Genomic DNA, 25732 nt, shown 5'->3' with positions numbered 1-25732 from the left:
AGGGTCAGAGGGAGAAGCAGACTCCCTGCCGAGCAGGGAGCCCGATGTGGGACTCGATCCAGGGACTCCAGGATCATGACCTGAGCCGAAGGCAGACGCCCAACGACTGAGCCACCCGGGCGCCCCACAAGGGTTCCTTTTTCCCACATCCTCGCCGACCTCTTGTTTCTTGTGTTTTTTATTTTAGCCACTGTGGCAGGTGTGAGGTGATATCTCATTGTAGTTTTGATTTGTATTTCCCAATGATGAGTGGTGTGGAGCATTTTCTCATGTGTCTGTTGGCCATCTGGATGTGTTCTTTGGAGAAAGGTCTCTTCATACCTTGTGCCCATTTTAAATTGGATTATTTGCGTTTTGGATGTTGAGTTGTATCAGTTCTTTATATACTGTGCAGACTAACCCTTTGTCAGATATGTCATCTGCAAATATCTTCTCCCATTCAATAGGTTGCCCTTAGTTTTGTCGATTGATTCCTTCATTGGGCAGAAGTTTTTATTCTGATGTAGTCCCAGCAAGGCTTTTGTGTTCGCTTGTTTTGTTTTAGGGTTGGGAGGCCTTGAATCAGCAACCCATCTCACTCACTTAGACACAAATGGGATTCATTGGCTGGTAGCATCTATGGGAGATTCCAAACAGCAGGGGAGGGAAAACTTCCTGCTCCCCTCAGGTTCTGCGGCTGGCCTGAGATTTAGCCGACATGAGAGATTAGCAGGAGAGAAGCGTACAGGTTTCTATAATGTTTCTAGGTGTACACAGCAGTCTTCAAAAGAAAAAAGAAAGATCTAAGAGGCCTTAGGCCCCAAAGCTTATATGCTTTCCAAAACAAAGAACGACACCTTGTAGGGATGTGACCAGACCAAGGGGCTTGGCTGGGCCAGTAGATTGTGGGGCAGTGACCAGGAAGCGTCCAGAGAAACTCGAGGCTTGTTTTAGCAGGTTTGTTGGCACACATCCGATTTGGCATCGACCCCTGGGCTCTGGTGATAAGAATGTTCTCTTCTTGGTGCAGGGAGGGCACCTTTTTTCTTGGGAAATGTGATGACCGGCTTTTAGGTAGAAAGGGGGAGGGCGGAGAGCCCTTGCTGCACCCCTGCTTCTCGAGGGCCTTTGAAAGTGTGATCTCTTCAGCTGCTGCCATTCTGACCTTGAACTTTCTAACTGATAAAGTTCTTCTTTCCGGAGTATCTCTTAACTCAGGCAGAAGACCGGCAGGCAAAGCAGCCAGTGACAGGACCGAAACCACTCCCTCAAGCCATAGGGCTCCCCGCCTCCCCCTGAGCCAGCAAGTTCCCCAGGTGACTGAGCCCACAACAATGACCGACCTCACCCCTCCGGTCCACCCGCATGTGCCCACCAACCTTTGTCCCACATTTGCCCTATATGAACCTGGATGACTTTTCAGTTCTCTGGGGAGAGTGTTTGAGGTGTCAGTGCGCTGTCTTCCCGGCGTCGGCCGCACCTGATCTGGGGCCCCGGAGCCAAGTTCTCCCGCACCCCTGCGCCCTGGCTGCCCCCTCAGATCGGCAGAATCGATACGCATAGCTGGGGGTGGCATGTTCTGAACTCCTTCAAGACCAAATCGCCGGGGAGGCAGAAACACCCCAAGCGTGGGGCCTCAAATGCCCCCCGGGCAGGAGAAAAGAGAGCTCCCGGGGCTTTTCTCTCACCAGGTGCCATGATCTCCCCTGGGGTCCAGCTTCTTCTGTGTAGTCAGAAAGACCCTGCCCAAGGCTTCTGGGTTCCGCCTGACCTTCTCGGTCCCTGGCAAACATTGACATCTTATGTGCAGCTCCACTGTGCCAAGCCCCGGGTCTGGGCTCTTGACTGGCTTTCAGCTGCGGTACGGCCAGAGGTTCCCGCAGGCCCGGGGTGCTTCGGGGGGCCCTGGGGCTGGTTCCCCGTTTGCACCTCCAGGCCAGCGCACCCATGGTCTGGACACTCTTGGGGGCTGCTCGGAGCACCCTCTCGCCCTGGGAGGGCCCCGTAGACCCAGGAGTGTGGCAGGAGATTGAACAACTGTGAGGGTCTGGGGCAGGGGGGACCCTCAGACTGGGGGGGGCGGTCAGAGTGCCCTCTGTCCCGGGCCTCCCTGCTGACCTCTCAGAGGACACTTTATTCTTCCGGGGGGTTTACTCTCCTCACCTCCCCTGCCAGGATCCCCAGGGGAACAGAGAGGGCCTCTGGGGCCCCAACTGAGATACTCCCTGGAGCCTGGGCAGGAGGCCCCTGCTGGTGGGAGGGGGCCAGGCATTTGGAGCCGGGCTCAGGCTCAGCCCTGGGGACGCCCTGGCAGGGGGCTCGCCTGGCCTCCCCCTCTTGGGACCTCTGTTCTTTCTGTTGTTTGGCCTTTGTTTGCCCCCAGTTTCCTAGGAAATTTGCTTTGGGGGAGATTTCAGCTGGTCTCAGCTGAGCCAAGAGGACAGCACTTGCAGCCGTGTGCCTCCCTCAGGCCTAGCAGCCTGGGGCCTGGGAGTGTCCCCCGAGGCTGGAGGGGAGGGGGAGCCCTGGCCCGGTCTGGAGAGCACAGGGTAGCCAGGAGGGGCACAGGGGACCGGAGAGTGTGACAGAGGAGTAAGTGAGGGACAGGGTCAGACGGTGGCCTCGGGAGGAGGTAGCCCCAGAGACTGACTCTGGCTCCTAGTCTGTCCCCAGGTACGGACAGGCTGAGGCCTTTTGCTGTTGGGGCCAGACACTGTCAATCCCCAGGTGCCTCCTCTGGTGCCCAGAGACCAGAGGGAAGGGGGGGTGACAGCCGTAGCTTGGGCCTCAGGCCTGCTGGGATGGACACACGTGGGAGCCATGCTCCCAGGGCACGGCCACCTGATGGGAGTGCATGAGCTCCAAGCAGGAGCACCTACTACTGGACGGAGCCAGGCCTCCCACCACGTGGGTCGTGACCCACCCCTCCGCCCCACTCCCGGGCATTGACTACGGACTCCAGGGCTCCCTTAGTGTGGCCGGACACTCAGACATTTCAGTCAGCAGCAGCTTGGGGTACTACCATAGGCCGACTCATGCACTCCCTCAGCAAACCCTTGCTGAGCACCCTGCAAGCAGGCTCTGTGCTGCCTGAGGCTCACTGTTTAGGGAGGGGCACGGGGGAAGCAGCGGACAGGGGTAGGGGGCGGGTCCAGGGGCCACAGAAGACCAGAGGAGGTGTCTGTCCCAGCAAGGCCTGTGGGGAAAGCTTTCTGATGAGAAAGAAGAGGAAAAGCAGCTAGAAAATGTGTTCCAGGGGGCGCCTGGGTGGCTCAGTCGGTTAAGCGTCTGACTCTTGATTTCAGCTCAGGTCATGATCTCAGGGTCGTGGGATCGACTCCCGCATCGGGCTCCGCACAGAGCATGGAGTCTGCTTGTCCTCCCCCTGCTCCCCCCCTGCAAGTTCACTCTCTCTCTTTCAAATAAATAAATAAAATCTTAAAAAAGAAAGAAAATGTGTTCCAGGCAGAAAGAACAGCCTGAGCAAAAGCCCAGAGGTGGGAAAGAGCAAAGTATATGTGGGAAGCACCTGCCAGTTGGAATTCTCAAATCAGGAGAAGAGCCAAGGCCGGAACCAGCCCCGGAGCAGGGGTGCGGTGGAGAGCGAGAGTGGCGGGGGCCTGAGGACACCCTGGAGAAGCAGCCTTGGGCCACGTGGCGTGCAAGGGGCAAGGAAACCCGTTCCCCCCACAGGAAGCTAGGATCCTCGAAAGGCACCAGGGTCCTGTTGCAGGACTTTTCTGCCTTTAGTGCCCGCGGTCCTTGGTCAACGCCGCTTCGAAGAATGAAGAGGTGGGCCGGATGAAGAGTGGTGGGCAGCAAGGCAAAGTTCATTGGGCAATAGTATAAAACTCCTGGAGAGGGAGGGGGACCCAAGACAGTTGCCCGCAGAGTTTCTAAGTTGAGGGGTTTTATGAGCTCTCTTGCGGAACTATCTTAAGCAACCAGGCTGTGCTGAGTCATGCCAAACAGGGCTTTGGTCACGTATCTATCTATTAGGTTCATGTCTATGCGCTGATGGTTTTTTGTGGCTGGTATCTGGGGACTTAGTTCCTAACTGCCCCTTGCCTGTGATATTGACAAAGGCCTTGTGGTTAACTATCTTATTTTAGGACATTTTGCAGAAGTCACTTCTGCAGAGGCTGCAAAGCAGAATGTGAGGGCGGGTCCTGTCTAAGCTGCAGAACGGGATGGCCGTGCTGTTTTACCTTAGCTGTCCTGACTCCATCTTTTCTTGTTGGGGACCCTGACCCTGACTACCTAACTGTCCAACTAACTCCTAACAGCCCCAGGTTAGTAATGACCCAGGATCCTGGCTCCTGGCAGAAGCAAGTGCAAAGCCTCTTAGGGGGAAGGCATCCCTGGTTTGGGCCCTCTGGATTTCCAGGTTAAGTTCAACAACATATGAGTTTACAAAACACACACACACGTGCACATGGAAATGAGCCATTATGAATGAGAGTCAGCTGAAGTAAAACATGCTGGAAATATAGACATAACTCCCTGCCCCCACCGAGGACTACAGAGAGCAGACATCAGATACAGAACATAAAACAACCAAGTTCCGAATATTTAAAAATATAAAAGATGAGGGGCGCCTGGGTGGCTCAGTCGTTAAGCGTCTGCCTTCGGCTCAGGTCATGGTCCCAGGGTCCTGGCATCGAGCCCCACATCGGGCTCCCTGCTCCGCGGGAAGCCTGCTTCTCCCTCTCCCACTCCCCCTGCTTGTGTTCCCTCTCTCGCTGTCTCGGTCTCTGTCAAAGGAGTAAATAAAATCTTTAAAATATATATATATAAAAGATGAAATTAAATAGTGATCGGGGGACAAGAGACTATCTGCAGTGGTCAGGGAGATTTAAAATTAAACCAAATGGAACGTGAAGATATTAAAAACAATCTTAAAAATTAAATCCTCAGCAGAAAGGGGCTTCGTCAACCACTGGGACAAGATGAAGAAATGGCTGGGAGACAGGGATGAAGAAACACTGCTCGTTGGGCAGCTCAGAGAGGCAAGGAGATCAAACGTGTGAAGGAGGCTAAGGAACACCACAGAGAATAAGAAGGAGTCCCAGAAGGCAGGCTTGGAGGGCAGGTGGCAAATGAGGAGATCATGGCTGGGAATTTTCCAGAAACGGTGCAAGTCATGAATCTACAAATAGAGGATTCACAACATATACTGAGCAGAGTAACTAAAAATAATCTAAACCTAGATATGTTTTCACAAAGCTGTGAAGGTCGGACCCCTGCTCTGGGCTCCCATGGCCCATGCACCCCCATGCAGCTCCCTCGGTCACAGCCAGCTCCCCTGGCTTCAGAGACTGGCAGCGTGCAGGGGCAGGGACTTGCAGGGGCAGGGACGTGCAGGGGCAGGGACGTGCAGGGGCCGCTCTGGGGCTATCCTGAGAGCTGCCCAGACACCCTCGCCAGCCTCATGGGCCCAGGGGCTGGCTCTTACTGTGCCCTGGACCAGGGAGGGAGACCCCTGCATCACTGCCCAGTCTCTGGCCTGGCTGGGCCCACTCTGTCCTCAACCTCAGGAGGCTTGGGTCCAAGTCCTGCCGCTGACGCTGTGTGGTTCTGGCCAAGCCCATTGCCCTCTCTGGACCTGAGTTTTCTCCTCTTGAAGATGGAATTTGGTTCCTTGCCCTGCCTGTTGGAAAGGCTGTGGGGAGAACAAGCCAGGGCAGCTGTGGGGTGCCAACTGCCCCAGACAATTGAATTCTTTGGTGGGGGGGAGGAGGGAGGGGTGGGGAGCGCTGACTCTGACCCTGAGCCTTCCCATGGAGTTTAAAGTGGCTCCTTCCACGGGCGCCTGGGTGGCTTAGTCATTAAGCGTCTGCCTTCGGCTCAGGCCCTGGGATCGAGCCCCACATCGAGCGAGCCCCGCATCGGGCTCCCTGCTCAGCGGGAAGCCTGCTTCTCCCTCTCCCACTCCCCCTGCTTGTGTTCCCTCTCTCGCTGTGTCTCTCTCTCTCTCTCTCTGTCAAATAAATAAGTAAAGTATTTTTTAAAAAATAAATAAATAAAGTGGCTCTTTCCAGCCAACAGGTCTCAGGTCAGCTGGGGCGGGGCGCAGCGAGAGGAATGTTCGCTGGTTCTTCCTGAGCTCCTCTGCGGGACCTCGGCTATCACTTCACATCTCGAAGCGGAAATCAGCTTGGGGGCTGCCCCACGGCATGTTCTGGGTGTGCGGGAAGCTCCTGGCTTGGGCTAGCAATCGGGTACCTGGCAAAGCTCATATTGTTCCTCTGGTTCCTTACTGGGCGCCTCCTAGGGCTGCTCTCAAGATCGAATGGGAGCTCCTTGTAAAGCTCAGGTGCTGTCATAGATAGCACATGTCCGCACAGTCATGGTCTCGGGGTCCCCCAAGAGGAGGCTGGTATGAGGCCGAGAGCAATGAGTCCTGGGTACCCCCATTCCTGCCCGTGCACCACCCAGCCTGTCCTCTCTCTTTGGGATGACAGTGTCCCCAGCATGTCCTGTCATGCTGGGTGGTCTCTCCAGGTGCCCGGCTGCCTCTGCCGAGGGCTGGACACAGACCCAGCTGGGCCTCTTGTGGGCTGGCGGGGGAAAGCCCGCAGCCGGCCAGGGACCGATGGCCTCAGCCTGGCGCCCGGAGAGCCGGTGCATCATCACTGTGAACTGTAATCTCATGAGTTCTGCTCTCCCACCGGCCAGAGTTCCTGCCATTCATCTATGGCTCTTGGCCACAGAGCATCCACAGGAGGCTGGCGTGGCTCCAACGCCTTCTGGGCATCTGTTCATCAAACAGATGAGTCTCCAGGAGGGGAAACCATGAGCACACACAGGGAGGGAGCCTGACAGCCAGCTCGCTTTGCCTCTTGCCGCAGCCTTGAAAGCGGGACTGAATAGCGTGTTTTGCAGATGACGGACAGAGACCCAGGCTGCAGCCAAAGAGGGTCCCCAGGACCCCAGGGCTTAGTGAGAAAGCCGAGGGCCAGGCTCGTCTGGGTTTGTGCAGCTGCGCCCAGACCCAGCAGGAAGGAGCGAGACCAACCCCCCAATGTCCAACATTTTACTTTAAGAAATTCCTCCGATGAAGTAGAACCCCCCACCCCCAAAACAATAGGGCAAGGGCAGAGTGAGTGGAGAGTGGGGGGCCTGCCAGCCACACCCACCAACTGCCCCATTCCTGCTGTCTGGGGACCCCATCAGTGTCCATGGGAGGCCTCAGCAGGGCTATTGCTGTCTCCCACCAAAGGGCAGAATGAAGAGGCCCCTGGGGCGTGTCTTTCTCCCTGACTGCCCCAGTCCAAGCTGCTTTGACCTTCTTTCCGAACAAAACAAAACAATCAGGAGATAGGAATGTCCCCTAATCAACTTAAAAAATTGTTCCTCAGCAAAGCAGGACAAAGGACAGCACAGCCAAGGGTGCATCAGTCATTCGGGAACCAAGGGAAGACTTTAAGTTGTCCCCTGAGTCATGGACATACGTGGGAGGGGGTGACAGGCGCCCCCCATATACTCCCTCAGGCAGCTTTGAGAGGCCAACTCCCTGGACTTGAATCTATCCCTGGGTCTCCCTCTGGGGGGCAGTGGGAGAGAAGAGGGGCAGAAATGCCAGGGCCCTCCGGTCCCGCTAGGCCGGGGAAGGAGGGCGGGACAGGGGCTGGCGGCCAGTGCGGACTCCCCACCACCCACCCCCTGGTCTCCCCGCCTTGGGCATGCCCCAGCTCTTCATCCTCCAGGAGACTACGGGCCACTCAGAGCCTCCACCTCCTCATGGGGAAACTAGGAAGAATGCTCATCCTTCCCTCCTGGACTCAGGGTGCAGCGCTGGTTACCTGGGGGCCTGTCCAGGGAGGCACCATGGGGGCGGACGGGGCCACCCCGCCAGCCACAAGGGCTTGTGGTTCTGCAGCCCACAGCCTCCCTCCATCGGCCCTCCCAGGACTTGTCGGGCTCTCTGTCTGCACAGCTTTGGCCCTAACCAAATCATCTGGGCATCTGGCTCCAAATCTGGCAGATTCCCTCGCTGCTCCACCCCTTTCCAGATGGATAAGACCAGCAGATTAAATACCAATTATGTCTCTGTGACCCAGGGCTGGGTTTTCCTGGCCTGAGGTGGGGTTTTTCCAAGTGAGAGGAAGAAATCAAAGAGGCAGACTCCTGTCATTTCCAAAGTGCCTTCAGTGTGCGGGGGATCACGTCCCAGGAAGACTCATCCCACAAGCCCTGTCCACGCCTCCTCCAGGAAACCCCGGGAATGTCTCCGCTTCAACCCCCGGGGGTATGTGCCCTGTTCTGCTGGCTCTGCCTCCCGCCATGGGCTCTGAGCTCCATTCTCTTAGCCAGGGCCAGTGCCCTGGGGTCACCAGCCCCTTTCTTGATCCACAGTGCTCTGAGAACTGGAACCTCACCCCAGGTGCCCAGGCTTATCACCACCATTCTCCTTCACGACCGCCTTGGAGCTGCTGGGCACAAGCCGTGTGCCTTGGGCACGTCCCCTGGCTCTTGAGCCTCAGTCTTCTCCTCTGCAGAATGGGGATGCAGCGGGCAGGGTGAGCTGTTACCCGGGAGGCAGCTGTATGGTCCCGGGCAGTACCAGCCACACAGCGCAGGCTCAGCAAAGGGGGCTGGTCTCCGTGGTACCAGCTGCCCAGCCCCTGCTTGTCACTGGGCGCCTTCAGTTTTAAGTAAATTTTTAAGAGACACAAGAGTGTCTCTTGTGTTGAGTGTTGAGGTAAGAGTAAGAAAATGTAGGAGTTCAAAAACTAACAATAGCAACAGAAACACACACCTTTAATGAATGGTGTTGACTCGGGACGCCTGGGTGGCTCAGTCATTAAGCGTCTGCCTTAGGCTCAGGTCATGATCCCAGGGCCCTGGGATCGAGACCCGTATCGGGCTCCCCGCTCGGTGGGAAGCCTGCTTCTCCCTCTCCCACTCCCCCTGCTTGTGTTCCGTCTCTCACTGTATCTCTATCTGTCAAATAAATAAATAATACCTTAAAAAAAAAAACAAAAAACCTACTTCCCAGTGGATTGAGAACCAAACAACAAGAAACGTAAAACAACCTTCTAGGAGAGAACGTAAGTGAATATCTTCACTACTTGGGTTATACAAAGGCATCTTAAAAGGACACAAAAAGCATTCATGCAAAGGAAATGATTGATAAATTGGGCTGCGTTAAATTTAAGAAATTCTGTTCGAGAAGAGAGAGAAAAAGGTCACCCACAGAGTGAGAAAGGACGTCTGCAGCAGAAATGTATGGCAAAGGTCTGCATCCCGAATCTATAGGGAAGTCCTACAAAGCAATGTGATGAAGCGGAGGTGGGGGGTGGGGGGCGTGGGGATGAACCAATGACCTCACAGAAGGGGATCCAGATGTGGCCAGTAAACAGCGCAGGGATGCACAAATGTGTTAGTCGGCAAGGAAGTGAGAATTAAAAGCACACGGCTAGGTCATAGCACCGCACACCCACCAGCAGGGTTCTGGGGAAGAGACAGCCACCATGCACCACCCATGAGTGTGCATTGGCTGCTTTGGAACACATTTTGGCAACATTCACCAAAGACACACGCCCACTGACCTAGCACATCCCACCCCCGGGTACGTGCAACAGAAATCACACCCATGTTCCCCCCAGATCTGGGACCATAGTTCATGGCAGCTTCATTCATAATAACCCCAAATCAGAAGCACCCAAAAGTCTATCAACGAGAGAATGGGTCTCTACCACGAAAGAATGTGGTGTATTCACACCTTGGAACCACAGACAACACTGGGAAGGAGCAAGTCACAGTGACCCAGCACCAGCAAGGACAGAGTTTGCCGACATCAGAGTGAGTGAGTAAAGCCAGGCACGCAGAAAGTGCAAAGCAGACAATGCTGATGGGGGTTCGAGAAGACCCCATGGGGGTGACTGGGGGGGGAACTCAGGGGGGTTTCTGCTGCTGCTCATAGAGGGCGTCGTTTGTGAAAATTCATCCTATGGTTATGTCCGTAGTCGTGGAATTCTTCAGTTCAAAAACTTCCTTGAAAAGAGTCACAGCAATAATTTGGAAAACGACTTTGCCTCATCTGGGAATCTGGGTAAAAGTACCTACCTCCAACACTCATTCACGGATTATATGAGTGTGGAAATATGAGGTGCTTCAAACCGTGCGTGACACGCAGGAAGGGCGTCTTTGCTAAATGCTAGCTAGAATTACTATTATTTTGGTTTTACTGGAGCGGACTGGGAAAGAGCGAAACTGTCAGCGACTGAGCTGTTTGCACCACCCTCCTATCTTCTAGAAGTTCCCACAGCTTATCTCCGTGAAAATTGTGATATTTGGCCACGGAACACATTCAGGCAAAACAAGATACTTCTAAGAAATGTCATGCTTGCAAATCATTTGAAATCAGGGAAATGGCTTTTACTGGAATTAACAGTGTCAGGAAGGAAAAAAAAAAACGATCACATCCGGTGTTTCCAGAGTTCCCTCGCAAGGCTTCCACGTGCATGTGGAAACCCAGTCCTGCGTGGGGGGGGGGCGCATTTCAGCCTGCTAAAAAGACACATCGTTGCTGGCTGCAATTTGGTTTGCTTCTTATCTTTCCCCATCTCCTCCCCACCAAAGCAAGGCAAGGAGGGCTCTGCGGAGCCCCCACAGGTCTCTGTGAGTAACGGAGAAATGGAAAGACCTTCGTGCACAACCTCTCATTCCAATTGTATTTGGTGCTCCCTCAAGACTGAGGTCAATGTGGCTTGTCTGTTGTTGAAACAAAAGGGGTGGTTAATACCCACGTGCGCACACGCGCGCGCACACACACACACACACACACACACACCATCTCTTCTCCGGAGCCTGGGTTCTCGGTGACACACGGAAGCCAGCGAGCACTTTGCGCTCATCCACAAACTGTCAGAGGCCAAGAGGCCGAGACGCCAGTGGTTTCATCCAAAAGATAAAAATGTCTACTAGTCCCTCATGTGGTCTTCCTTGCCTTTCCACGCAGGGCGTAGCTGACACTCTGTGACCTCCAACCATGTCTTTGGGTTAAGGAATTTTGCCTGCAGCGTGTCATGCTTTCTGAATGTGATTTCTGGCCGTCCGTCTCGGGCAGTGTACTCGTGTCTTGGGGCCACCGTGACAAAATACCATGGGCTGGGCACTGAAGCAACAGAAATTTATGCTCCCTCAGTTCTGGAGGCCAGAAGTCCAAAACCAAGGTTGGCTTCTTCTGAGGCCTCCTCTCTCCTTGGCTTGTAGACGGCTGTCTTCTCCTTGACCTTTGGGTGTGTCTGTGTCCTAACCTCTTCTGGATTAAGGCACACCCCAGCAACCTTGGTTTAAGTCGACTGCCTCTCTGAAGACCCTCTATCCAAATACAAGCACGCTCGGAGGTACCAGTGGTTAGGAGTTCAACTTCCGAATTTGGGTGGGGTCACAATTGAGCCCCAAAATTTTTCTACCTTCTCAGATCAGTTTCTCTTTTCTTGCTAGAAGGAAGGGAGCGTTGCATGGTGTCTCTATAGTTTGGACATCTCCTCTGCCTTTGGCATCAAAATTAATCAGTTTTGCCTGCGTTCGCATCCTTCTGCTACCGTGTTCATGTTCACTCATTAGGAGTTCTAGAATTCATATGTCTCATTGCACCCTCACATTTATGCCTGAGGGAGCCACTTTGAGCCGTGGACTCCAGCTCTGAGTTGGAGGGATATAATGCAATACTATAGTGATAAAGAAAATGCAAATTTAACACATGTAAACTCTAACAGGCAAATAATATGCAAATGCATCCGGCTGAGGTGAACCGGCCAGGACAGTCCTTGTGGCTCACGTGCAACCTTTAGGACAATGATTATTAAGAGCACGGGGAGATTTCCAAGACTCATCATTCTCAACCTTGCATCACGCATCGGTGAATTTATGTCACAATATGTTTGTTGCTCTTTTCTCTACCAGTGCAGATTCCCTGGAGGACCCCTGGATAGACAACCAGGGATCTGCCTAACTTGGAGAAACGCCTGGCTCTGGGGATGGGAGAAGAGATCCACTGTGATCTCTCTCCTTTGGGGCCTTGCAGTCTTTCAAGAAGGCATGCGTTCTGCAAAAAAAAAAAAGGGGTTTGTGAGGATCAAGCAGTAGTGCATCGGGGTTGGCCAGGCCTTGACACCCCATCCCACTCTGTCCGAAAGCCTTGGTTCCTTCATCTGTGACTCGAGGGTGAGAATATCTTATGGGAGTTCAAAGTTCCTGCACAGAGTAGATGCTCAGGCAATGTGCCCCCACCCTCTGGAGGGCACCAGCCACTCTGCGGCCCTGACCCTCTCCCTTCTTCCCAGAGCACACTTAGCCAGCTGTGTGGTTCCCATTAGAGCCCCAGTCCTGCTCCTCCTTCTACTTCTTTATTCTTTTTCCCTCTTCTTCTTTACTCTTCTTCCCTCTTCTTCTTTTCTTCTTCCTCTTCCACTTCCTCTTCCCCTTCTTCTTCTTTTTTGAGATTTTATTTATTTATATGACAGAGAGAGAAAGAGAGCATGAGGGGGGGCGGGGGGGAGGAAGAGGCAGAGGGAGAAGGAGGAGCAGACTCCCCGCTGAGCGCAGAGCCCTACGCAGGCTCCATCCCAGGACCCCAAGATCACAAACTGAGCCGAAGTCAGACGCCTAACTGACTGAGCCACCCAGGCGCTCCGGGAGCGCGGTTCTTATAGGGCCCCACCTTCAGGCCACTCTTGATTGGTCAGGGGGCGGGTCCCGACCAGAGCAAAGCCAATCAGAGCTGTTTCCGGGGAGGCGGCGCCAGCCCAGAGCCAGCATGGCGGCGCAGAGGGTGGTGCTCGGCGGCGTGTGCGGGGAGCTGCTGGCCGCGGGCTCCTGCGGCTCCAGGAGCCGGTGTGCGGTGAAGGGATTGGGGGGAGGGAAGACTCGGGGTGAATGTGCCGCCCACGCGGCAGCGCCTGCCTCCGGCTGTTCCTGAGGCCCGCATCCCGTATCCCCATCCGTCGTGTCCCAGTGTTGGATTCACTCCCCCGCCCCGCAGCCTCCGTTCTCATTCATCCGGCCCGGGAGGCCACCCTCGGCCTCTGCCACAGTCTCCCTCCCCAGAGCTTTGGTGGATAAGGCCGGCTTTCCAGGAGATTCACCAGGTGACACGCCACTGTGCAGGGACTCCCATGTCGTCTTCCCTGTCGCTCCCTCACCTCTCCCAGCCCGCCCCGGCCAGCGCACACCCGCGTGCCAGGCTGTGCCCCCCACCAGCCCCCAGACCCTGCTCTGTGCGTCTCAGCCTGCTGCACGAAGCACTGAAGCAAGCCTCAGTCCCCCACCCGACGGCCTGTGGTTCTGCAAACAGGAACCTGGCTCCTCTATTCACCTGACGCCCAACCCTGAAGGAATTTGGGATTCTCCACCCAGAGAGGCCGGGCCGTGTTCCCACGGGCACCAGAAGCTTCTCTGATCTGTGGCCCAGCCTCCCCACCCCCCATAGCTGGGGCTGGGCTCTCCGCTGTGCCTGGCGGGGCAGGTGGTTGTGGCAGGAAGAAGCGCGGCCTGACAGCCCAGTCTCCAGGGAGCCCCTCGGGACTGTGGCATTTGTTTTTGTTGGGGCCAGTCTCACCGGAGTCTTGGACCCCATGCCCTGGTGGCTTGGGCCCTCCCTTGGCTCCTGAAAGCAAGTCACAGGGTGAGGCCTCTTGGGTAATGCCCAGCCTTGCACAATGAATGGAACAAGGTGGTGTGCCCTTCTCCACCCCTGGGAAGCTCTCTTTGTCCCTGAATTTGTCTTCTGCCTGCCAGGGCCTTGGAGGACTTGACAGGCGGTGCCTGGGCGGCCCGTGGCCAAGCCCGCTCGGCGGGAAGAGACTCGGGTTGAGATGTGTGACAGGCGGGGACTAGGCCGCAGCGCCCGCCCCGGGGCCGCCAGGGACCACGAACGCCTCAGCCCTGAAACGTGGCTTTGTTCTCACACAACAGCCCCTTGCCTCTTGCTTTTTTTCCTAAATGAACCTCATTGACAGGGGAAGTTGGGAGTTGGGTGGCCTCTGGGTCTCTGATAAAGTCCCCAGGTTCCTATGGACATGTCTCTCTAAACGGCTGTCCCCTGGCCGCCTCCTGCCAGGCAGGCTCCCCATCACACTTCGGGGCTAGCCGTAGGTTTCTCTGGTCTGAGAGAAATTCAGGAATCTCAGCAACCGTCCCAACACTAGCACGTCCCTGTCAAGAGCTGTTGGGTATTGGGCCCCTGGGACACGACTTCATGACTTTGTGACTCTGAGTCCCCAGTCCTTCCTGGTGGTCTGTCACTAGTGTAACCTCTGAGCCCTGTCCTGTGGGGACATTTCGGTGACTTAGTTCTAAAGGTGACCACAGCCTCCCCTCCTGGCCCTCAACTCCCTGCACCCTGTTCTGCCTCTGAGACCCGCCCGAGGGCCAACAGAGGCTCCAAGGCTCGGCCAGTGGGGCTGACTCTGCAGGCAGCTTGACGAGGGCCTGAATCGTGGACCCAAGCATGGCTGCTGCCCACCTACCTACAATCTGCTAGAGTCTGACTTCAGACGCGGTGTTGGGCTGGCTTCCAGTCCCCAGCCCACGACTTTACAGGAAAGTTTCTTGAACTTCCTTGACCAAGTGACTTCACACAGCACTGAGCCAGAGGGGCATTTATGCGAAAGCCACAAAACTCGAACCTTGCAACACACTGTTGGGGGTGTCCTGAGAGTGCACGCACACGGGCATGTTCTTCTGTAAAATTTGAGGAAGTGAGAAGTTCCCACTGCAATCGGTGAAGACCACCATCTTTTTCCACGCCGACCACACCTGCCTCTGCAGCTCTCCCTGGGTGTGGGCATCGGGCGAGCTTTGGTGTGGGCGAGCGTTTTGATAATGCAGCTACAGAGAAGTTGAGTCCGGGGTGTCTGTGGTTTGGGTTGAGTGGGATGCATTTTTGTGGTTTGTACTGACCACTCTGTCCCCCCCAAATACAACCACCCAAATAGTGTCCTATGGTGATAAAATGGTGTCCCCCAGGCCAGGCCCAGAGGATATGTGGGTAATGGGGGAGAAATGTACAACTCTCAATAGTGTGCAATGTACAACGTTCAACAAAGCTTGAAATGTACAGAGCCACAAGCCTAGTTGGCAGAATATTCTTCCAAACACCAGGCAGGTCAAAGTGTTTGCAGAGAACTAAAGTGTCACCAATGCCTGATCAAAACTATCTATAATAATGAAAAAACAAAAAAACAAAAACAAAAAAAACTTCAACCATGCTGGGATTAGGCCAAATTAGCGTTCTGTTCTCTCAATAACAAGGGATATTACAAAATAGTCATTTTACAAAGAGGCAATCAGAGAGTATATAGGTTGGGGGAAAAAAAAGGGTGGGGGCCTGGGTGGCTCAGTCGTTAAGTGTCCACCTTCGGCTCAGGTCATGGTCCCGGGGTCCTGGGATCGAGCCCCGCATCGGGCTCCCTGCTCGGCGGGAAGCCTGCTTCTCCCTCTCCCACTCCCCCTGCTTGTGTTCCCTCTCTCGCTGTATCTCTGTCAAATAAATAAATAAAATCTTTTAAAAAAAGGAAAAAAGTATTATAGAGGCACATTAAGCTCCTCTAATAAAACTATGTTAAGTTTTTGGCTCTTACTCTTATTTCTTTACTCTTAATATTCACTTCAATACCTAATTTGGTATTCACAGTTTTGTATCTTTTTTTCTCAGAAAGAGACATCCAGATAGTCCATTTACTGTCAGGCTGTCCCCCCTCTGGCAGGGACACTCCCAGGCTGGAGTAGTCGCCATGGCTTCCTTAGGGATACCAGGGGGCGTGGGGGCCCTCCTGGGTCAGGTGGGGTCTCCATCCATCTTGTCTAATGTCACAGGAAGGGTCTGCTTCCGGCTCACTGCCAAGGGGCTTGATTTAATCCAAGATCCAGTTGAGTCCTGCTCAGGAGTTAAAAAGCCCCAAGCAGCCCCTGAATGTCACCAGGCTTAGCTCCTTCTTGTTCTCCAATTGTTTTGCTTGATAGAATCCAGTGCTTAAGAGATGCAGTATCATTTCCTATCTCTCTGAGGATTCTAATTATAGTTAAAATTTTTTTGTCTCCTGCAGGATCACCTCCCTCCACATTGCCCTGTTTATAATTGGTGTTCATTCTTCACATTACATACTTTCCTGAAGTGTCTGGTGATCCCTAGCTGTCTGCTCGTATTTAAGGAAGGGGCACCAGAACATTGCTTTCGCACTCTGGGCCCGTGCCTGGGGCACATGAGTTGTGGGAGTCACTGTAAGGTAGACCAGCTGGACTGTTATTTTGGGAGAACTGCTGATGCCAGTATTTGGGAGTCTTTTCTCTTGGGTGGCTCAGATTACCAGAGAAGGATGTTATAATGTCTTGCCTAGAGGGCAGCAATCCTGGAGCCAAGGGGGAGGACCAGGGGTTTTATGCAAGGTAAAATGGATCTCGCAGATGTCCATGCCCAAATCCCTGGAATTTGTAAATCTGTTTTGTTTTGTTTTGTTTTAGATTTTATTTGAGAGAGAGCGAGAGAGAGAGCATGCGGGCACACATGAGTTGGGGAGGGGGAGGCAGAGGGAGAAGCAGACTCCCTGCTGAGCAGGGAGCCCGATGCAGGGCTCGATCCCAGGACCCCGTGATCCTGACCCTAGCCAAAGGCAGATGCTTAACTGACTGAGCCACCCAGGCGTCCCCAGAATTTGTGAATATGTAGTAAAAACAAAAGGAACTTTGCAGGTGTAATTAAGGTTATGAGCCTGAAAATAGGGAGGGCAATTTTTCTACATTATCCAGGTAGGCTTAGGGGCCCTTCACAGCACAGAACTTTCTTTGGAGGGGGAGTCAGAGAGATTCCAAGCACGAGGATTCTGCACTGCTGCTGGAGATGGGAAGGCTCTGGCTGAGGAGGGCAGCCTTCCAGCAGGAGCCCGCAGGAAAGCAGGGACTTTGGTCCCCTAGCTGCAATGAGCTTCAGGAAGGGGACTCCCCCCTGCCCCCCAGCCTGCAGCCAGGAACGCAGCCCCACGTGTCAGGCCCCCTCCCACCTCCCTCCGACTTTTCTGCAGGGGACCAGAAGATACCACTTGGGCATAAGGATTATTTTGAGCCCGAGGCACATGAGAATCGACAGATGCAGGAAGATGCCTCCCTGGAGCTTCCCTTATCTGCCTAAAAGCAGAAACTTCGGAAACAGGGACTGCCATGAGTCCCCTCCCAGGGGACGTTTTACAGCCATGAAGGAGACAGAAAGTCAGCTCCCAGATGCACCTGCACAAACAGACCTTCCTCCAGGAGCTTCCCCTAGACATTCACCGTTCCACGGTCTGTGGCCCTTGAAAGCCCAAATCCCTGTTCCTTTGTCTTGCCACTTCTCCAGGGATGTGCTAATCTCTGGTTAAAGTGCTTGGGGAGCCCAAGGCCCACCCGCTCCTCGGAGCTGCTCATCTGCGATGCCTGCCACGTGCACATCACGCACACGCGAATACACTTCTGTTTGGTTTCCTCCTGGTGGTCTGACTTCCGTCTACTTTTACAGCGTCCCAGCCAGAGAGCCTAGGAGAGTAGAAGGAAAAAGAACTTCCTTCCCTACACTTATTACTCTGATGCCAGAGAGGGGGCCGCCGGGCCGTGCTTGGGCCTCTCAGACCCTCCCCTCCAAAGCCTGAGGGACACCAGGGGTGAGCAGGACAGACGTCCGCACGGCGCACGCATTCGGGGGGGCAGGACCGGGCACGGGGAGCCCGCTGGGCGCTGCGTGACAGTGACCTGGGGTGTGCACGAGGGCACGCAGGAGGCACTCAGGGAGTGAGGCTGCCGGAGCCCCTGTAACGGGAGGCCCCAGGCCGCCGCCCCTCAGCCCCACTCATGAGCTGAGCATGCTGTGGGCCCCTCTGTGCCTCAGCCGCTTCCTCCGGAGGGGGTGCTGATGCCTTCCCTGCCTGCAGGGGCCTCCCGCACCCCCGAGGGCCTCCTGTGCCCCGGGGACCCCGCGAGGGGAGTGCATGCATTTCCCGTGGTTCCTGGGGACACCAACGACGTGGTGGGCGCCGCTCTCCTCCGCGTTTGAAAAACGAAGTGATGAGATCATCATCACCTGTCACAGCCTCCGCACCTCCAGGACCGGCTCTGGGGCACACGCTCTTTGGGCTCCTTCCTCGCACAGGTGGCCCCTGGGGAAAGGCCTGGAGGAGAGCCAGAGCCTGCCACCCCAGGGCCGTGAGGGGCGCAGGGTCTGAGACCCTTGGTCCTTGGGCCACGCTGAGGAGTAGGGGACTCTGAGCCGAAAGGAGCCAGGAGGGTCTCGGCTGGCAAGACAGGAGCCATGTGAGGTTCCAAGGCCTCTCTCAGGGGCCTGGGTGGCTGGGGCCGGGCTGGAGGAAGGGCCCGCGCTGCAGAGGCCTCCGGGCCAGCTGGGGGCCCTGGGGCTGGGGACGCTCCGGAAGGAGGCTCTACAGACCCACTGGCTGTTTGCACGGAGCAGCTGGAAGCAGCTGGGAGCAGCGACAGGAGGCCTGAGCAGCCGGTGGGTGCTGGCGGGTGCTGGCGGGTGCTGGTGGAGGCTGCCTGCATTCAAAGGGTTCCAGGGAGGGGTGTCCGGGGCTTCCACAAGAACATCCAGAGCCAAACTTGAATGCCTGGCAGTACTGGCCTAAACTCAGGCGGAGCCCCGGGTGCCGAGCAAACCCACGGCTTCCCTAAGCAGAGCCCTGGGCTGTGTGCATCTGCTGGGGGCACAGCCCCGAGGGACACTGCTCCCCCCACCTGTGGTGTGTGGTACAGACGAGGGTGCAGCTAACCAGGCCACAGGAGAGTCGGGGGTGCCAGGGAGGAACTGGGCTGTAGGACACTGAGGTCATGTCTGGTGCAGGCGGTGGGGCAGAGAGAATCAGGGCTTCAGGGCACAGCTGGGATATTCACCTGGGCCGCCCCAGAAAATCCAGGCTGCGGGGACGTGTGGTCAGGTCCAGGCAAGGGACCAGCACAGCGGGAGGGAGGGAGATCAGTGGCCGGAAGCCTGTTTGCAAAACCAGCCTGTGTGGCCGGAGTGCCCTCCTGTCTGCTCCCGCGTCATCCCTGTCTCCACCCGCCTGTCCATCCATCCGTCTACGCCAGGCTGCTCTTATTTTAGGTGAGACGAATGAGCTGGGCAAGTAGAATGATAGGAGCTACAGAGGACAAAGGACTGAGATTGGAAGGAAGGGAGAAAGCGCGTGTGCCTTCCTTTTTTTTTTTTTTTTTAAGATTTTATTTATTTATTTGACAGAGACACAGCGAGAGAGGGAACACAAGCAGGGCGAGTGGCGGAGGGAGAAGCAGGCTTCCCGCTGAGCAGGGAGCCCGATGCGGGGCTCGATCCCAGGACCCTGGGATCATGACCTGAGCCGAAGGCAGACGCTTAACGACTGAGCCACCCAGGGGCTGCAGCGCTTGTGCCTTCCTTAGCCACAGGACAGGCTAACACGGGCAGCTGGGCCGGCGACCACAGAGCAGAAGTGCGGCTGGGAGAGCGGGGCCAGCGGCCTCACGTCCACGTCCCAAGTGCTGGAGCAGCTGGGGTGGGTTCTCATCTGACGCTGGGAGGTCATAGTCACCCCGGGTCCCACACCCGATGCCAAGGTGCCCGTGTCTTCATGTTGCCCCAATGCCATGGCCCACCATGTGTCCTGGGCCTTGCGAGCTGCGTGGGGGCAGGGAAAGGGCTGGGAACACACCAGAATGGGAGGTGGTGGCAGAAATGGCCTCAAACAGTACCAACAGGAGTTAACACGGGCAGCCTGTCTTCTGTCATCCTGCACATCATCCTCTGGGGGTGGGGGGCAGTTGGCAGAACAAAATTCCTCCATTCAAAATACGTGCCAGGCTCTGTTCTAGGCACCGGGAAACCAGTGACCCGGAGGGTGCAGCAACCTGCCCTCAGGATGCTTATGTTCTAAGGGAGCTAGGAAGACAAGGCCAATGCGCTGGAACCGCACAGGAGGGAGCGAGGTCTGGCAAAGGGCAGAAATAGTGCAGGACGGGGATCAGAAGCGCCCCAGGTTGGGCGGCAGTTTTTAAAATGGGAGATCAGGGTCATGGAGAAGGTGACTTTAGAGCAAAGACTGCCCTTGGGGAAGGAGACTGGAGGATAAGGCCCTGGGGCAGGAGAAAGGGGCACAGTGAGTTAGTAGGGGGTGCGCAGGGGGTCTTGGGAAGGGGGAGCAGGCGCGAGGACCTCGGCTTGTGCTCTGGGACAGGCTGCCGGGACCCCAGGCTGCGGTGCGTCAGACTCCGGGTGCGGCTTGGGGGTGGTGCCGCCGGACTCTTGGGGGGGCAGGGGTCACATCTGACGGCGGGGTTTTCAGGCTGAGCACCAAGAAGGTCAAGAAGGGCATGGTAGGCAGGGCAGGGGTGCAGGGCTCACTTGTGTGAGCCAGTGGGGGTTTGGGGGGAGGCCTCGAGCTCAGCTGGGGGCCTGGGTCTCCACTCCACCGGGGAGGTAGATGCCTCATCCCGGGGAGGAAGCCCTCTCTCGAGCTCTGTTCACCTCTGTGTACCTACTTCCCAACCGCTCTTCAAGGTGATCAAAAAATTCTGCATTTCCAAGGAGAACTTGTTCTGCTAAAGGCTGTGAAAACAAGCCCCGCCCCCTGGCTTTCTCAATTTCTCAGAAATATCATCTGGTCCTTCCTGGCCGCGCTCCCAAGAACTACAGCACAATAAACACCTTTCTCAAGGCAGTCCCCGCTTCACCCTTCAGCCCAGTCTGGGCCGGTTTCCACCAGATGCGCCGAGCAGGGTAGCACCGTTTCCTTCAATCCATAGATCCAAAACATGTTTTGTTAGAACAATTATTAACTAATATCCTTACTATATATGAAGCATTCACACGGATACTGAAAGCAAACAAACACCAAGGCCCAAGGACAAATGGGCCAGGAACACAAATCCTAGTCACACGTGTGTGCGCACACGCACCTCACTTGCACACCCACATATGCTGGGGGTGGGGGGGTGAGCCCCACAGCCAAAGGCACTGAGATGCCTCCTCTGAATACCCTTGACAGTTGGGCCGTCAAACCGGGTAAGGAAAGCTCGGAAAGGGTGCACGAGCCAGGCTGGAGGGGGGGGGGGGACTCGGGCCCTTCCTTGTGGGGACGTTCCGGGGTGGGGGAACAGCTCGGCCACTTGCGCAGGGCACTCACCCCGCCCTCTGTAAAACGGGAGTGTCACCTACTGGGAGGGTTCCCTGGAGATGGAATGACCTGGGCTCCCGCCTGGAGCAGGGCTAACCCAGTGTGGGGATTTCTTACAGACACTGTTAGGGACTGAACCGTGTCCCCTTAAGACTCCTATGTCCGAGCCTTAATTCCCAACGTGACTGTATCTGGAGATGGGCCCTAAGGAGGTCATTAGGGTTAAGTGAGGTGGGGCCCAGATCCCAGAGGACTGGTGCCCTTCCAAGGAGAGGAAAGGCTGCGTGAGCACAAGAGGGCGTGGCCTTCCACAAGCCACAGGGGGCGGGTCCTCTCCAGAACCCATCCCTGCCGGCACCTTGATCTTGGGACTTCTGGCCTCCAGCCGCGCCCCGTGGCATCTCACCAGAGCAGCACGTGGGTGTGCAAGACACCACTGTGCATGCCCTCCCTTCAATAAGGATACCCCGCCTGCCACTGCCCTGGGGACAACACCTCAGTCAATGACAGCTGCAGAGCAGGCCCCAACATCCATTAAAAACAGATCCATCTTGGGCGCCTGGGTGGCTCAGTCGGTTAAGCGACTGCCTCCGGCTCAGGTCATGATCCTGTCCCGGGATCGAGTCCCGCATCGGGCTCCCTGCTCAGCAGGGAGTCTGCTTCTCCCTCTGACCCTCTTCCCTTTTGTGCTCTCTCTCTTTCTCTCTCTCTCAAATAAATGAATAAATAAAATCTTAAAAAAAAACACCAAAAAACCCCCCAAAAAGATCCATCTGTACTTACATCCCGATTCATATGTGCACCCACGTTACACCAGAGCCCTGATTTACCAGATTCATCACAAAAGTTTTTGTAAAAAAACAAAACAAAGCAAAACAAAAAAACAGCCGACACAATCTGCTGCAAGGGTTTATTATGTTTAGTCTACAAATTTGATCTTTTAAGAAAAATTCACAAAATATTCAGTTGAAACCACATTTCTGGTTCACCAAATTTCAAATATATTTTACCGTGCTGAACAATATATTCTAATGCTGTCTAAAACACAGCCAAATTATTTGTCTTTATTCATTTATACACATTCTGTAATTTTTTGAAAACCAAGATTAAGATAAAAAGTATCGACAAAACTACCCAGTTACACTACTCTCCTCCCATACACTGAAATCTTTTCCATGGGTCTATCTTCTTCCCTCCATTTTAAATTCTGTACGCTCTGTTTGTAAACACACTCAGGGGGTTCTCACCTCACATTTCCCACCAATTCAAACACCTTGTGGAAAGATTAATTCCCTTGGCAATGCAGAAGCTTAGGTTTGTTAAAAGTACTCACTGAAAATTATTTTTTAATTTATAGATCATATAAAATAAGCATTTACAAAGGGACAGACGACTTTCAACATTATTTTGAAATCCCCTTAATATGTGGAAATATAAATGAAGCAATCTGTCAAATTAGACATTTTTGGTCTTTTGTTTTTATTCTGTGCTCCCTTTTGAATGAAATGTGTGCTGTGGATTTTGTTTCTCCAGGTCCCTGTAGCATTGGCTGCTCGTGGAGCCCTTGGCCCCTAGGTCACACAGCACGGGGACCCCCCCTTCCCCGCAAAGGAAGGCTCTCAGTCCTCAGAGCGGGGAGAAGCCCTGGTCTCCAGGCCCCCAGCTGCTGGAACTAGATTCCACGAAAATCAAGCAAGGATATGCACGGCTCTGCCTAAAGTGGGGGGGGGGGGGGCGTGTGCAGGAAGGAATGCACAACAGAAATTACAATAAAGCTTCTACTACATCAAAAATGAGAATTTCTCCAAAGAAATGCTAAAAATCAGTAATGCATATATACCATGTGACAAAGCAGCAAAACCAATCTGCTGGTCTCAGCGGCAGTCTGTGATGTGGTCACTGGTTCGCGGAGACAGGAGGTTCTCCCAGAAACAGGTATCAGCCCGCGGGTATTAGGAGCCGTAGCGATCCTGCCGAGGGGGGACCGAGAGGAGAGCTTACTCACACTCGGTGTCGGTTCCTCCTTCTCGTGCACACGGAATGCTGGCCGTTACCAAAACTGACCTCGCAGCGAGCATACAACACCGCCTGGCTGGCTGACATGCCGCCCCCCCCCCCCCCCCAGACACAGTAACTGGAAGGGGCGCGACCACGGCTTCTTGAGCTGCCACCGAGGCCTGCGTGCACCTCGGACACAGAGCATCCTGCCTCCCAGGCCTCTGCGGTGCGTCTGCAGCTCCGGGGGTCGGGAGAAGGGGGGCAAACTATCAGGGTGAGAGCCAGTGGTGGGCCCCTGGGAGGCAGGTGTCATGGGAAGGTGGGGCGCACTTGTGGAGTCTGAACCCTGAAATTCTGGCTCTGCTGAGCCATCTCGTGTTGAAGCAACTTGGCCTCTGCAGCCAGAAAATGAAGCTATAAAAGGGGGGAGAACCTATAAAATGGGGATCACCTTCCACAAGCTATGGACGTCACCTGCTCAGAAGGACTGATGAGGGCTCAGCTGAGCTCGGGCACACCAAAGCTCCTTTGAATTCTAACCAAAGGTTAAGTGGCAGTGAGAAGAGCAGGAGCCTCAGGGCTGAGGGGACGCTCCGTGGTGGGGGCAACCCCACCGCCTCCCCAGCCTGGGAAGCCCCTCCGGAGGCACCAGAGCCAACATCCATTAGGTGCCACTGCCTGTGGCCATGTTTTTACATTAATAATGGCATCCTGGGGCGCCTGGGTGGCTCAGTCGGTTAAGTGACCACCTTCGGCTCAGGTCATGATCCCGGAGACCCGGGATCGAGCCCCGCATCGGGCTCCCTGCTCAGTGGGGAGTCTGCTTCTCCCTCTGACCCTCTTCCCTCTCGTGCTCTCTGTCTCTCATTCTCTCCCTCTCAAATAAATAAATAAAATCTTTTAAAAAAAAAAGATATGCATAGGAATCTAGAATTAAAAATATACCAAAGCATTAACAGAAGTTTTCCTCATGACAGGGGATAATGGGTCATTTTTATTTCCTTCTTCCTATTTCTCTGTCCCGATATAGGAAAGAAGTAGATCAGGATCATGACAATCCCTGTAACAGTTCCCCTAGAGTCATCAACTAGAAAATGTAAGCAAAAATAAAATCACAATTTCTGGTGTTCACGACGTCCTGGGTTACACTGTAGTGAACATATCAGTACCATGAAATCGAATTTGTCAGCAGCTGAAGAGTGGTCCAAATTTCATTTTCAAAGCTTTGAGCCACCACCCCGCTCCGTTCCCGTCATCCCCAGTATCACTGACCTGAATGGAAGTCATGACTCCATTAGCAAAGACTGAGAGCTTTCCAGCAACGGATCTCACGCCCTGCTTAAACTGGGCCATGTCGGGCGCCGTGGGCAGCACGCTGGTGAGGTTGTAGCTTCCTGCACACAGAGCAGACCCCCACTGTCACTCCACAGCTCCGAAAGACGGCACAGCCAGGGCCCAGAGCCCTCGATGACCTCAGGGGACATGCGGTGCCCTCCCCTCCCACTGCCCACAAGCAGCAGCCGTGGTTAAGGGAAAAGAACCTTGCAGTGGGGTCAGGACTCAGTTTCAGGGCCGGCCCTACCATGAACCAGCTGCAAGTCCCCACATGAGAGAAGATGTAGTATCAGGTGTTGGGACCAGCAGGGGTTCAAATACTGGCACTGCCACTTTTAAGTTGTGTGTCTTTGGAGAGCTTCCTCACCCTCCCTGGGCTGCTGGCTCCCCCCCAGGTGCTCAACACGAGATCTGACAGGTAAGTACCCGGTGAACGGCAGACTGGCAGACATCTCTACTTCTGTGCTCAGCATCCATCCCCCCCTCTTTTGGTACAAGCCCTCCTCCCTTCCTCTGGGGAGCCCCCTGGACTCCAGCCAGAGGGGCGGGCACAGGACCCAGGCCTGGCCGATCAGAGCCTTCCTGGACTCGTGTATCTTCAAGAGAGAGGAGCCGACGGCTTGCTCCAGGCTTACTGCTGGGGCTAAGGCACCGCTGCGGCTGGCCGGCCCCCTCACTGCCTTGCAGGGAAGGCAGAGGACGCCTGCTGCAGTTCGAGAAAAAGGTAGGTTCCCCAAGGAGGTGAGTCGGACGCTAGGTGTCTCTCTGAGGCTGTTTTCAGACTCTGAGCTGGAGCCCCTCACTGGGTAGAGCCAGACCCCCCACCTTCCTTCCTGAGGCCAGCCTTGGTTGGGTTTCCCTGCTTCCACGTTGGTTGTCCAATCCAAACAGTAGTGTATTTCCACCAACACGGGTGAAGAGCATCAGTGTTATCACAATAAGGGGTGATAACCCCAGAGCTGACAACCAGGCTCTAGTGGTTGGAGGGGCTCGGGGACCTTGAGTGGGCCCAAACCCTGCAGATCCTCTGGGGAGCCAACCCCAGCTCCTCCCACACAATCCACGTGTACCCACCTGCCCCTTCAGCAACGGAAGCCAGTTCCCTTCCCAAGAACACACAGAATGGACGTGTTTATCCTTCCGCATAGACGCTGCCCAGAAGGGGCACTGTGTTTACCCACAGCACTGTTCCCATGTCCACCATGCAGGGAGGGGGCCTGAGGTGCAGGTTCTTCCCCTCCCTGGCTCCAGCTGAGGTTTTAAAGGTTTGTGGGCCTTTGCCA

At 55.0% G+C, this 25732-nt stretch overlaps 1 protein-coding gene across 1 annotated transcript in view; it reads right to left on the bottom strand.

Annotated features, from left to right (window-relative positions):
- Nucleotides 1-22012: 22012 nt before the first annotated feature.
- The window catches only part of ARFGAP3 (ARF GTPase activating protein 3), a 49301-nt gene continuing 45581 nt past the window's right edge, over nt 22013-25732 (bottom strand). The window contains exons 15-16 of the mRNA XM_025881924.2: nt 24387-24508; nt 22013-23086 (exon numbers count right to left, since the gene is read on the bottom strand). Of these exons, the coding sequence (XP_025737709.1) occupies nt 23069-23086; nt 24387-24508 (140 nt within the window). The 3' untranslated portion in view covers nt 22013-23068. The remainder of the gene's footprint in view (nt 23087-24386; nt 24509-25732) is intronic.

This window comes from Callorhinus ursinus, unplaced genomic scaffold (assembly GCF_003265705.2).
Source record: "Callorhinus ursinus isolate GAN/ISIS: 27379988/994484 unplaced genomic scaffold, GSC_fseal_2.0 scaffold48, whole genome shotgun sequence".
NCBI classification, from domain to species: domain Eukaryota; kingdom Metazoa; phylum Chordata; class Mammalia; order Carnivora; family Otariidae; genus Callorhinus; species Callorhinus ursinus.
The sequence above is the reverse complement of the archived record's forward strand: the minus strand, read 5'-3'. Positions and strand labels throughout refer to the sequence as shown.